The 13,268-nt window shown below is 38.1% G+C and overlaps 3 protein-coding genes across 6 annotated transcripts in view; 2 read left to right on the top strand and 1 right to left on the bottom strand.

The window, feature by feature from the left end:
* Positions 1–7,954, top strand: part of ab (BTB/POZ-zinc finger protein abrupt) — an 18,853-nt gene extending 10,899 nt beyond the window's left edge. For all 4 annotated transcript variants that reach the window (XM_013323302.1, XM_013323300.1, XM_013323301.1 and 1 more), the window contains exons 10-14: positions 2,906–3,047; positions 3,171–3,308; positions 3,517–3,713; positions 3,791–3,976; positions 4,066–7,954. In XM_013323302.1, coding sequence (XP_013178756.1) covers positions 2,906–3,047; positions 3,171–3,308; positions 3,517–3,713; positions 3,791–3,976; positions 4,066–4,478 — 1,076 coding nt within the window. In that variant the 3' untranslated portion in view covers positions 4,479–7,954. The remainder of the gene's footprint in view (positions 1–2,905; positions 3,048–3,170; positions 3,309–3,516; positions 3,714–3,790; positions 3,977–4,065) is intronic.
* Positions 7,955–9,024: 1,070 nt separating this feature from the next.
* On the bottom strand, positions 9,025–10,538 carry Fis1 (Mitochondrial fission 1 protein). Its single transcript, NM_001312047.1, is given in 5 exon segments — positions 9,025–9,083; positions 9,250–9,386; positions 9,861–10,031; positions 10,173–10,286; positions 10,362–10,538. Coding segments are annotated over 4 exon segments (453 nt in total). The 5' UTR covers positions 10,407–10,538; the 3' UTR covers positions 9,025–9,083; positions 9,250–9,263.
* Positions 10,539–10,759: 221 nt separating this feature from the next.
* Positions 10,760–13,268, top strand: part of Atg3 (Autophagy-related protein 3) — a 4,075-nt gene continuing 1,566 nt past the window's right edge. The window contains exons 1-6 of the mRNA XM_013323329.1: positions 10,760–10,986; positions 11,399–11,587; positions 12,124–12,237; positions 12,409–12,573; positions 12,669–12,854; positions 12,943–13,070. Coding sequence (XP_013178783.1) covers positions 10,915–10,986; positions 11,399–11,587; positions 12,124–12,237; positions 12,409–12,573; positions 12,669–12,854; positions 12,943–13,070 — 854 coding nt within the window. The 5' untranslated portion in view covers positions 10,760–10,914. The remainder of the gene's footprint in view (positions 10,987–11,398; positions 11,588–12,123; positions 12,238–12,408; positions 12,574–12,668; positions 12,855–12,942; positions 13,071–13,268) is intronic.

The following is a 13,268-nucleotide window of genomic DNA, read 5'->3' as shown; positions in this document are numbered from 1 at the left end:
AGCGGCCCCTCGCGCGCATCGCGCCCGCCCCGCCCCCCGCGACGCACGCGCCCCCCGCGCCCCTCGCGCCGCTCTCGCAGCCGCTCGGCAACTGGTGGTGACATGTCAAAAGCACCACGTGCTCACCGAAATTATATATATGACTCGCGATACGTACGGTAGTCCCCGGCACACAGACGATGCCCACGTAACTATGCGTGTCCACGCGGGATTCACGATGTTCTGTCCCGACGTTGATACTTAGTTTAACGTCCGATATGGCAAGACTCAATAAGCGACGATACGTGCGCGTATTTTCTGGAAGTGTACTTTACAATTTGTATAAGTGTGTGCGAAAGCGGAGCGTACTCGTGTTCGTCGTCTCGTGCTGTACCTCGTCCGGTGCGCCGCTAGGGTGTCGACTGCATCGAGGCAGTGATATTTTTAGAGCAGTATTGTCGATGTGAGGTCAGCGCCGGGTTTGCCAACGCTCGTCCGTGATTACTGACCCAGGGTGTCGGCATTGCAGATGCCGGGGCGCGGGGCGCGTTGGCAAAGCCGGCGGTAGGTGGGGGAGTGCGGGGGGGCCTGCAGTGCCCGCTGTGCGCGGCGCCGCTGGCCAGCCCGGCTCACGCGCGCCGCCACCTCGCCGCGCACTACCCGCGCGACAGCCCCGTCTGCCCCGTGGCCGACTGCGCGCGCTACTTCGCCCACCCCAACTCGGTCCGCAACCACATGAGGATAAAGCACCGCCGCCAGTGGGAGCGCATGAAAACCCTCAAGTGGAGCTGCGGATGGGCCAACTGAGCTCCCTCGCGACCGCCTCTCACACGCCCACATCACATGTATCACGATCTCCCCGCGCACATTCTCTAATAATGTTTGCAGGTTGATATATAGGGCGGTAGGATAAATCGACTGAAAATTATTTTTGTAGTAGTATAGACTGATATCGTTTAAGTACGGCGATGAATACACTGTGGCAATTTGACGGCTTTATCGACCCATAGGCCTGATTTTAAACGTTTATCTATTGTGCGGTCGCGGGCGCGTCGTTCGATAGAGATATTATTTGCGGTGTTGCGGCGCGCCGGCGACTGGACATTCCTGCATGTAACGCTCCAACCGAAATAAAATGAAGTATTAGTAATTTTAGCCAATATATATTTTTATATAACTTACGTGAAATACATTAAAACATTTATAGATCGCGTGATAGCGTGATATTGTGACTGCGAGCCGGCAGTTGTTCCAGTGTATTTTAGCTCTAGTTCGTTAAGCGCATTATGACTTGTGATGACTGGTGCCATTGGTAGGTTACGTTAGGCAACTAAAGGTGTGACCATTCCACGACTTCCTGAATGCGTCTGTAACTTCCATCGTTGCTTCAATAACTACTATACTATATTATTCTTGATTCCGAATGTTATTTTACTCTAATTATGCCCTCGACGTAGATGTTCCATAAAGTGGAATAATTATTATTTATACCGAGGCATTATCTAATCTCTTCTGTATTTCAAGTCAGGGGCGGTATGCAATAACGTATGAAAGATTGCTTATTTATTATTATTTTTTTATTAATTTATTGAAAAAATAAGTTAAAAAAGACTTAATGGCTGATTAACACATTGCTTTAGTGTGTAGAGTTTCCTGGTAGACATTTACGTATTTAATTATTTAACTTTTATTTGCTATATTTGTCTCTGCACTAAACACAAACCACAACTATATAGTTCTGTAAAAAAAAATTAAAAATATACAAGGTAGATTTAGACTCGAAAACAGACAGTTCCTAAAATGACAATCATACCGCCGCCTGGTCTGTACTAGCCCTTATATTTTCGACCATAGATAAGACAATACTAAATAGATTAACAAAAAAACTGGAATGCCTTTAAATGCAATAGTTAAGCGTACAATTACTTCCATTTATAGAGTGATTATTTTTTGTAAGTGTTGGTTTGTGACGGCCTGTAAACAAAAGTGCACAATGTAAACACATATCTAGTCATTGTAGGGAGAATGATAACCGATGGATTATATAAAACTTGTATATAAAAGCAGGTTTCCATCGCATATATTTTTTTATTCGAATGAAGGGAATTTTAAATAAGGTTATAAATATGTACTACTATTAATAGCGCTTCCAAATATTAGTATTTAAGTAATATAGAAGTTTTTTTTACTTTTTATTTTTAGTTATATAGGAACGTAACGCTAAAATCAAGATATTCAATATTAAAGAATATCTTGTTTATATGACTGCAGGCTGTATTAAAAACAGGCGTCGTGTAGTCATGTTTAAGCACAAATTGAAATCCATAATAATTTGTATGGCACCCACAGTTTGATATTAATTTAATGGGGGTTGTTGAAAAGTTCTAAATGTCAAACAAGACTGAAGTGGCGGGAAAGTGTCGATCTGTCACCGTGAAGATGCCTTTCAAAAATATATGCGATAGAAAGTGTTGCCATAGATCTCCACGGCGAAAAAATATTGGTAAAAATTTAGCGAGTAGATGAAATTGTTCCTGAGGCCTGAGAGGCAAAGTCGTATATCTTAATATTGATAAATATGGATATTTTTAAGTGTAAAACATTTGTAAATTTAGGCATCTCAATAACCAAATGTTCAATGTGAGTAAACGATTCTAGTTGCGATTTGTATTAGTGATACGGTATATACGTAATTATTTAATTTTTACCCGAAAAAAATATGTCTGCTTATATAAACACGTAAACAATAAAACTACGAAGTAGAATTTGTTTTCGTTTTATTTATTAAAACTCATACATTTTATATTTACTAACCAAATTAACACTACATTAAGTAACTAACCTTCATATTAAGGTAAGAGCTCCTTAAAAATATATATAAAACACGCCCCAGTTCTACGTTATAACTTCGTATTTTGTCCTACAGGCGGCTGCAGACGGACTCAGGACTTGCTGCGCGTGCGCGCGACCGACCCACGCCCCTGCCCCAAGTGCGGCAAGATCTACCGCTCCGCTCACACGCTGCGCACACATCTAGAGGATAAACACACCGTCTGCCCTGGCTATAGGTACAGACACAACTACTAGAGCAAAATTCTTTACTCTGGCTACACCAAATTATTACAGCAACTGTTGTTTTATTGGTTGGTTTTGTGCGTACTCCTATTTTAAAGAGTGTGTGTTTTTGGTAGATGCGTGCTGTGCGGCACTGTGGCCAAGTCGCGCAACTCTCTACACTCGCACATGTCGCGGCAGCACCGCGGCATCTCTACCAAGGACCTGCCCGTGCTGCAGATGCCCACCCGCTTCGACCCCGAGCTCGCCAGCCAGTAAGTTAACTTTTAAAATCAAGGAGTCGTACCATGTCGATCGTATTTGATAAGAGTTTCAGCCATAGGTTAAATTTTGGTCCTTCGTGTCAGATTTTTAAAATGTAGATCGTTGACAAAATCAAAGTATAAAAATGGTATAAAATAAATATTATAAATTACTTTCAGGCCATTACAGTTAACTGCACCAAATATGTACATGTTGCAGGTTGTTAGCGAAAGCGGGCGTGAAGGTGTCACCGGAGCAGCTGCGAGCGCGCGCCTCGCCGACTGGCCCGCGCCGCTCCGACATCAAGCTGGACGCTAAGTCCGCCGCCTCGGAGACCAGCTCGCTGTGCGGCGGCGACGAGCCCGACGAGCTCAGCCAGCCGCGCTACCAGGACAACATGGCCGGCTCGCCACCGCGTAAGTCCTCCTTCTTTGTAATAAGTACTGCTACGAATTGATGAAGAGTGAATTTATGATTTTATGATTGTCGACAGACATCAACAACTTGACCAACACGACGATAACGAAGGTGCCGGCGGTGCGCGCGGTGACTGCCAAGGCGGTGGAGAGCTTGCCGCATGGCCTCGCCGGACTTAAGCACGAAGACTACCCGCCCGGCTTCGGCGGCGGCTCCGCCATACTCGACACCTACCTCCAGTACATCGGCGAGAACGTCTTTGGTCAGTTACTATTCTTTAATGGCTTTCATAAACAAACTAAAACTTGTCCCCTCATCTGAAGAAAATAATTACGCTCGTATATATTCCAGGAATGAACGCGGCGAAACTGGCTCAAATGAACGCGATGCACATGGAGAGGAAGACGTACGATGAACCCTCACCGCAGATGGGCTCGCTGCCGCCGCCGCCCACCACGCTTGCCCACCAGCGCTTCCTCAAGCAGATGCAGCGCCAGTACACCGAGCACATGAGCAAGCCCGACATCATGCGCGACGCGGACGAGCCCCTCGACCTCGGCAAGGAGCGCCAGCGGAACGACAGCATCAGCGACCTCGACGTCGACAAACAGGACATGGAGAAGGACATGAGCAAAGATTATTATAACAAGAGTTACAATGAAGAGGAGAGGAACAGAGTGAACAGCTCGGAGAGAGAGCACGAGGCCAGCGGCCAGGAGGAGGGGGACTACTCGGAGGAAGAGAATAAAGCCCCCTCCTCATGAAATGGCGAGGTGACCGTCGCCGAGTAGAGAGAGAGAGGGAGCGCTATACAGTTGTAGGACAATATAGATGACGGTCCACGCGCGGTGCTCGAGTGTTGTTACGTCATTAGCTGATTTTGTTTTAACGGTTTCATTGTTGACCCGTGGAATGTCCTTGGTGCCATTAACCATGTTATGTATATTAAATATAGTAATATAACGTTTAGAGCCCGTACCGGTCGCTGTTCGGCCACTCGAGTCCCCGGACTGTGCAGACAGAATGATGTGCATTTAATACGTGTGTAATATTGCAGATACCTGTAAGTGCAAATTAGACGTCTGATAAAACGATTTAAAGTATGAATCTTAGAACAGGAGAGTTAGTGTAGGTCTAACCTTGGCTGCAGAAATGTTGTAAGATGAAGGTTTGCCTGCTCTATAGAGACAGTGTTGCGTCGTAGCGAGATTGGAGATTGTGTTTGTCCCTTGTGATACCGCGAGTCACGCCCCGCCCCGTGGTCCGCGTGCCCCGCCCCGCGGCCCGCACGCCCCGCCCCGCGGCTCGCGCGCCCCGCCCCGCGACCCCGCGCCGGCCACACTTAGTAGATATTGTTAGCGAGTAGTGATTTTGTATCGTTAATGTAAAGGTCCCGGTCACAAAGTAGGACCTGTTACATAGTAATTCCATCCAACTACCTCAGCATTCGGGCCGATGCGGCGACGTTATTAATTAAATAAATCCACACAAATTGTGAAATTCCATCCATCTACCTCACTTCAATAGATTTTATTTAATATTTTATACAATTTATAGATATAATAACTGTTGTTTTATGCATTTTGCAGATTGCATTTATATATACTATATAGAGTATATTGTAGGTAAATATTATGCAAGTCATTAGGAGAACGTTAGTGCTGCCCGTAGACAAGTGTTTCATATAATTTGTATAGAGTACGCACTGGATAGAGGAACGTTACACTGCGTCACGACCGTAGCGGGTCACATGACCTATTGTATCGGAAGCACTCTAATGTAAGACAAAATATCTTGTATACGAACAAAATACAGAGCTTAAAACGTACTAATACTATTTACACAAATCGATTTCGTGCCGTTTGAATAATATAATACACGATCATTCAAACGACCCGCGCGAGTATTTTCATATTGTTACAACCACCTTGAGACTGAACGATTTTTTTCGTCTCGGTTACGGTTTTAATGAAAGATATTCGTGAAAGTTCAAATAGTTTGTTATACCGCAATACCTATGACATAATATTACGTTGTATATAAACTGTGGTGATATGTAAAGTACATAATAATGAACAAAAGCAATAAATAAAGTATACCTTGATGTTGCCTTGGAAGTTGTGTAAATATAATATGGGTAGTTTGTTAAGCCGATTGCGACGCGTCGCTCCGCGGTCAGATGAACCTTGTACTAGAAAGCGAGAAAGTTTATTTTGTAATAATGATGTGGGCTCGTTACTTGAATAACGATTACTGTGATCACAATCTCATATTAGCCTTCGATACTTATACATATTTTTTAGAGTACAATGTTATAGTTATTTAGTATGTGGTAAGAATACATCGTAAGCGAGTCACAAAAATATTTACTTCCCGATTAGAAATCACGTTATTTAAGAACTTAGGTCAATAGGAAGCATTTAATCTTTTATATGAGAATAATGGTACGTTTTGGAATTTATTAAGTGGCCATACCGCGCCTTGCCGGCTGTCAAATATGACAGATGCCGGCTGTCAACGTGACAGTTCGGAGTGTACGGATGTGAGTAGGCGAGAGATAATATTTTAGCTCGATTTTAAGTGCTACGGGTTGATTGATTTTTATTTCGTTTAGTGTGTTAGTGAGATTTGACAAATTATGTCGGATCGGTTTGCGAATGCATAACCTTGTTGACAGTTAACAGTGTTGCCATAGTGAGTAATTATTTTTGACTGTATATAAATAAGTTTTAATTGTTTAGAGAACGGTGTGCTTAATCCGCGATTTCGTTGGGGGTTGTTTTATTTAGATTAAAATATTCAGCGATAGAAAAGCGACTATAATAGACGTCGACGCACGCTACACTTTACAATAGACAGTTACCAGAAAAATATGTTTAAGTAAATAGCCATATATTTTTTCAAATACACTTTTGCATGCTACAAGTTGAATATATCGCGTGTGTGCGAGCTACGTCGACGATTAGTTAAGAGGCTATAAGAATCAGAAAGGTCTTTCGGATGAATATTTCCCAAGAAAGGACATGACAGAAGAGATATAATATTTTGATATTATATTTATTGCAGAATTGATTGTCCGTAAAAACTGCATCGACGTAGCTCCGTGCCCATTGCAGTATTGTTGAGAGTACTTAAAATATATACCAGTGGAGATGTAATACATAGGACTTTAAGTCGATTATAAATGATTATGCTCTTTGCATTATGTATAAACTACATTTAGTTACCTTGTGGACTTTGGAAGTTCCGTATTAATGTTTTCTTTTTATATTTAGTTATACTTTACCTTATTAGCTGTTCTTGTACTCATTATTGATAATTGTTTAAACGTTCCCCGAAAGACTTCACATATATCGTTATATATTTTACTGTAAACAACCTAGCCGTTTAACGAGTAGGTTGAAGAAATATTTTTGGTAGAAATAATTGACATCAAGCACAAAACTTATTTTTTGTATAGTAAGATTTCTGTTTTAAAACAAAGCTATTTATTACTAAGAAAAACTATAGTTAGGTTACAGCAGAAGAAATATCTTATATCGTAAATATGTATACAAAATATAATAAATACTTCTTTCGAGGGACGAATGTATAATAATGTAATTTCTTGAGATTAATTGCAGACTATTTACACGCGACTACACAAATATCTTTGCTAATTTTAATTTCCATATGTCAAGAATTTTCGTATTTTATTAATTTACAAAAAGCATATTAAAACAATTGTAATGTTCAATTCAATATTGTTTATCATTTTTGTACTTATTTATGCAGATTTTGGGTATAATATTCTAAAATAGAGGGCACAAAATAATTTAATAAAAAAAAACCAGCTTGTAAGCGTGTAGTGTTAGTTGTGTTTACACGTTTTAATTTGTTGATTTACTCTAAAAATGTTTTGTTTTCCGTACGTTAAGTACTGCGTATCTCAAATTATTATAAAATTAAGAACGTAACTAATTTGTTTTATTGTAAACTTTAATTTACTTAGATTTCTAAGTTTATCTTTTGAGTTTGATGAGCGGCGCTAGTGTATACGACGTTTTGAATGTTGCCACTTTACAAAAATGTTTATTTAAGTTTTTCGGACGCAATGATTTGCAATGCAAACGCACTTCGGTTGTTAAGCTGTAATTGTTTAAACATGTTCAAGCCACGCCTTCGCCGTACGTTAGAGTACTGCTGTATGCTGCTTCAATACATTATAATAAACAAAAATAATAAAGATAAATTGTTTTGATATTGTCGTTTCAATCATAATTAACATATCTTTTGATCAGGAATTGTGGCAATGATGGGACGTCTACGTTCAGCAGTGGACGACTTTGGGATATGACAAAAGATCTTCAACTGTTTTAACAATTTGCAAGTAACTAATCAACTTTTTTTTGTTTTCGCTTGTTATTTGTATATATTTTCGAATGTTAAAAACAAAACTACATTAATTAATTGATATCACTTTGATAAAATATTTTATTAAATCAAATGATCACATGCCCTTAATCTACGAGTGACTAAATCTACAGAAATAAATACTATCACATAAATATAACATCTATATATTCTTAGAACAAAATGAACATAACTACAATTTGGAAATATTTGGAAAGTTAAACAATGCACTTATTGTGCATTTCATAATAAAATACATTACATTAAAATAAATACAACCCAATATGTCATGTAAATAATTCATAAAAAAAAATTATATCGTGGATATATATTTAAGATTTTAAACTTTTACTATTTAAGTTTGCATACTGTTATTGAAGCTCAAGTAGTACAAGTGTTGCCATGTTTAATTTTTACACATTTAATTTATATATACATTAATGTTGCCATCTATATAACAACAAAAACAAGAATTATGATGTAACATAACAAATTATGCAAATATAAGTTTTCAAAGCCCTGCATCTATATATCATAGTTTTTTTTTGTAACTAGCAACTATAAATTAATCAGTCTAAACTGTATTGATTTGGTTATTTATTTTGTTATTATAATAGCAAGAAATCTAAACCATCAATAGTGACATTTTGTTTGTCTTTTAAAATAAAATTAATCATAAATCACTATGTCTTAGAGATGTTACTTTTTTATAGAATATTCTCTGAAAATTAAAAAAAAGATATTAGCAAAATTATGCGACTGATAATATCAAATCTACCAATTTCTACCAAATCTAGAAAAGTGGCAAGATATAGAAAATATTTATCACTAAGCATTGACATTTATACAAAAAGTTTTAATATTTATATTGTGAAAATTTTAATATTTTTTTGTGATAGACTTTGCCTTTATCTTCTTATTCTCTTTTTATCTTCTTCTTCTTAAAAAAGGTATGAACACCTATAATAGCATTCATTCTGAAATTTAAAATTTGTTACGTTTAACTCAAAAATACATACACAAAGAAAGCTTAACCTTAGTGCGAGTTTCCATTGCCATAAAATAAGTACAAAAACATAATAATGTAACAGCAAATTATGGTACTTTTGTATTTGGACATAAATTAGACATATCTATACTTACAGTAAAGCTAAATGCTATTTCTTGCTAGAAGCAAGCGCAATGCCGAGTCCCACCAGCCCGCCGATAGCCAGCACAGCACCGCCTGCCACCGCCATGCCTAACAAACCTTCCTTCTCCATTCTCTTGTTGATTTGTCTCTGTAATATAATATCAAGTGAATAAGATATTGATCCTTCAGCATTCTTTTTATCTTAGTTGAGTCATATTTATATCTCTTTTGTAGATATAAAGACACTGTGTAATATAGGAATACTTGGAAACTGGTGATTGTTAATAATATTAAAAACTCTTTTATCAACAATGGAAGCACTCAATCATAAAAACAAATATAGATTAAAAACATTTACCTGGATTTAATCCAAAAATCAATGTTTATAAACATTTTAATTTTGGATCAAATCCAAATGACATCCACTTTGTTTTTTTAAGATGCAAGTCACTTTAATGGCATTTCAATAAAATAATAAAGAAAAACAAAAACAGGGAAATCTTTTTAAGTTTTAAATAGACAATAAAAAAATTCATAAATGTTCCTCTTTGTGATATAATGATAAAACATATAATTTTAAATATCATCTCAAAGAATTGATAAAGCAGAATATTCCATTTACCTCCAAAGTCAGAACTTGCTGGTTAGCAGGTTCAATCTCAAGGAATGCCTTTACATAGTGCAGAGCTTTGTTGTACTCCTTGATCCTAGCATTGCCTATGGCAAGGTAGAAAAGGTAGTCTCTCTTCCCATCTGGATGGGAGTTAAACAGCTCCTTAAGGAGCAAGATGCCCTGAGGAAATAGTGAGCATTATGATACAAATAATAACGGGATTTAAGTTGATAAATAAAGTTTATATCAATGTGTTATTATATTTTAAGCCAAAATAAAAAACAAATACGCAATCAGATAAAACTACATTGTTGCACGTACCTTACGAATGTCTGTTGGGTATTTACTTCGTACAAGACACCAGGCGTATTCGAATTGCGCTTTATGAGTCACGTTACCTTTATGCAATTGCTCGTGAAATATTTGCTCGAATTTCTATAAAACAACAATATAAATGTCAAGAACAAAGCGTTGTAATGAATCACATATGTTACACAAAGTGTCTCTTACTTGCAAATCCTCAGACGACACAACTTCATCTAAAACGTCCTCCATGATGATGAAATCTTACTAATTTCCCTTGTTTGTGGAGAAATAAGGTTGTATTATTCCTTAAAGCCGGTATAAGGAAACGTAAATTACGAAATAATATCTGAAAATGAATTACGATTCGTACATAATTGTCAAAAAATCAATGAGACATTGGCAGTTGACAAATGATACTGATAATTTTTTTTTAATTCTATGACCTGGTAACATACACCTTTAGGTCGTATCTTATTTGGAAAATGTACATCACTTTGGATGATAATGATAACCAAAGAGTATGTAAAACTCTAATAATATACTCTTTGGTTTTGATCTTTGTGACGTTGACATATGTCATTGTCACTGTCATAAAGCTCTGTGTAAATGACAGAAGTTGAATTACAAAGATTTATATTTCTCTTTTGTACTTTTCTGCGGTCATATAAAAGTTGCGTTGTTTGGTATAAAACACAAATAATTAATTTATATAAGAGTTCTCAAGTATTATAAGCACTGCTCATTAATATTAAACACAATGCAAAGCGTAATTAATACGGTAAAAGGAACTGCTTTGGGCGTCGCTGGATATTTAACCCCGGTGCTGAAGGTGGGTTTGGAAAAAATGTTTTTATTTCATTTATAACGGTAATACTATGATTGTTTACAATGCTAACTACAAACTTAACCATAAAACATATTTTACATGTTTAAATTGTTATCGATGCCGGTGAATACAATATCGCATTTATCATAAGCAAGTTACTGTTGACATTAATATTACGTTCTAATTGTAAGAATTCCTTTGTTGAATTCGTTATTAACTTAGCTATCAACATTCTTTGAGCATAATTATCGAGAAAAGCCTTATATTTTATTTAATAATTTGATAATACCAGAATACTAAAGTAATCACATCCAGGTAATCCACACATTTACAGCATTAAAATATGACTATACTGAACAAACAGTGAGCATGTAATATAGTGATATTTTTGTACTATATAGGAATTGATTTTTAGGAGTCAAAATTTCATGAGACAGGTGTTCTTACACCTGAAGAGTTTGTAGCAGCAGGAGACCACCTGGTGCACCACTGCCCCACGTGGCAATGGGCGCGCGGTGAGGAGGCCAAAATACGACCCTACCTACCCTCCGATAAGCAGTTCCTTATCACAAGGAATGTACCATGTTATAGGCGATGTAAACAGGTTGGTTGGTAACTTTGTCTTATTGGATTATATGTCATATTAAAAGTATGGAGCAGTTTTATATTATGTATCTACTCTGTTCATATGTGAAGAAATTCAACAGATGAAAAATAATTAGTTTTATCAATTGAGATTCAATTGTTTTTCATTTTTTTTAATTTCTCAAAGTTTCCATCTCCTAAACATATGTAAAGACAACATTTTGTTTTTAATAAGGAGAATGGGATGACATATAATTGAATGTTGCAATTGCAATGTTTACATATGCAATAATTGTCAACATTTGTATTTATATTGTGAGCAACTCATGCACAAGGTCTTGTGATAAACTTGAAGCGAGATATTGACCTCAAACTAGATTATATACATATTATTCATGTATATAATATTTTATTAACAAGTTATAAAGTTAAATATAGTTAAAACTATGAGAATTGCTACATATTTGATACTTACATGTGTTTTGATGAATCTTTTAATTTTCTTAAGAATTAGGTTCTAATATAATATACTGTGATAATATAAAATGTTTTCAGATTGAGTACTGCGAGGACAAGGAGAAGGTGATAGAAGATGAGAATGATGAGGACGGAGGCTGGGTGGACACTCATCACTACGACTCCACCGGCTCCCCCACTGTGGAGGAAAAGGTACAATAATGCTCTTATAAACTGTATGACTGTACTAAAACTCCCCACAATATCTAGAAACACTGTTGATTCCACACTCTCGCATTATCTAAAAAAAACATATGTTAATATGCTTTTGTACATGTTTTTCTTCAATGGACACTTAATGTAATATTATGATTGACAACATAGGTGTGTGAGATGACGCTGGAGGCTGCGGACGCGGGCGACAGCGGTGGCGAGGGGCAGGGGGAGAGCGGCGCCGGGGACGGAGACGATGACGACGACGACGAAGAGGGCGAGGCTGAGGACATGGAGCAGTTCCAGGCTTCCGGGCTGCTTGATGAGGTTGACCCGGTGAGTTACACAACATTGCTATAAGCATTTACACTTTTTACTACGTTGAGATCTCGCCGTCAGTAGTACTATAGCGTTTATAAATACTGGTTCAGTCGACAGAGTTGCGGCCACGGCGCGAGAGCAAGCCGGCTGGGGCGGGGACCAAGTCGGGGTCGGGGGCGGGGCGGCGCGCCGAGGGGGAGGGGGATGACATCGTGCGCACGCGCACCTACGACCTGCACATCACCTACGACAAGTACTACCAGACGCCGCGCCTCTGGCTCATCGGGTACGACGAGGTCAGTAACAACCATACTACTGTATTAGTATGAAAAATCTATACTAAGCGATAGTTTATTTAACAATTAAAATGTGTGTTGTGCGCAGGAGCGCCGGCTGCTAAGCGTGGAGCAGATGTACGAGGACGTGTCGCAGGACCACGCCAAGAAGACTGTCACCATGGAGGCGCACCCGCACCTCTCCGGACCCACCATGGCCTCTGTGCACCCCTGCCGGTATGTATCACCTTCAGAAGTATATTAAAACTGCTAGAAATTTGCGTCCAGTAATCTCTGTTCAAAATAGAGTGGAACACTCCCAGAGAGAGAGAGAGAGAGACTCCAAAAGGGGAAAAATGTATAAATAGAAATTGACCAATGTTTTATAATAATTCTTGTCAGTTTTGTACATTTCGCATCAAAAATCTATATGAA

This window comes from Papilio xuthus, unplaced genomic scaffold (assembly GCF_000836235.2).
Source record: "Papilio xuthus unplaced genomic scaffold, Pxut_1.1 DF825752.1, whole genome shotgun sequence".
NCBI lineage: Eukaryota > Metazoa > Arthropoda > Insecta > Lepidoptera > Papilionidae > Papilio > Papilio xuthus.
The sequence above is the reverse complement of the archived record's forward strand: the minus strand, read 5'-3'. Positions and strand labels throughout refer to the sequence as shown.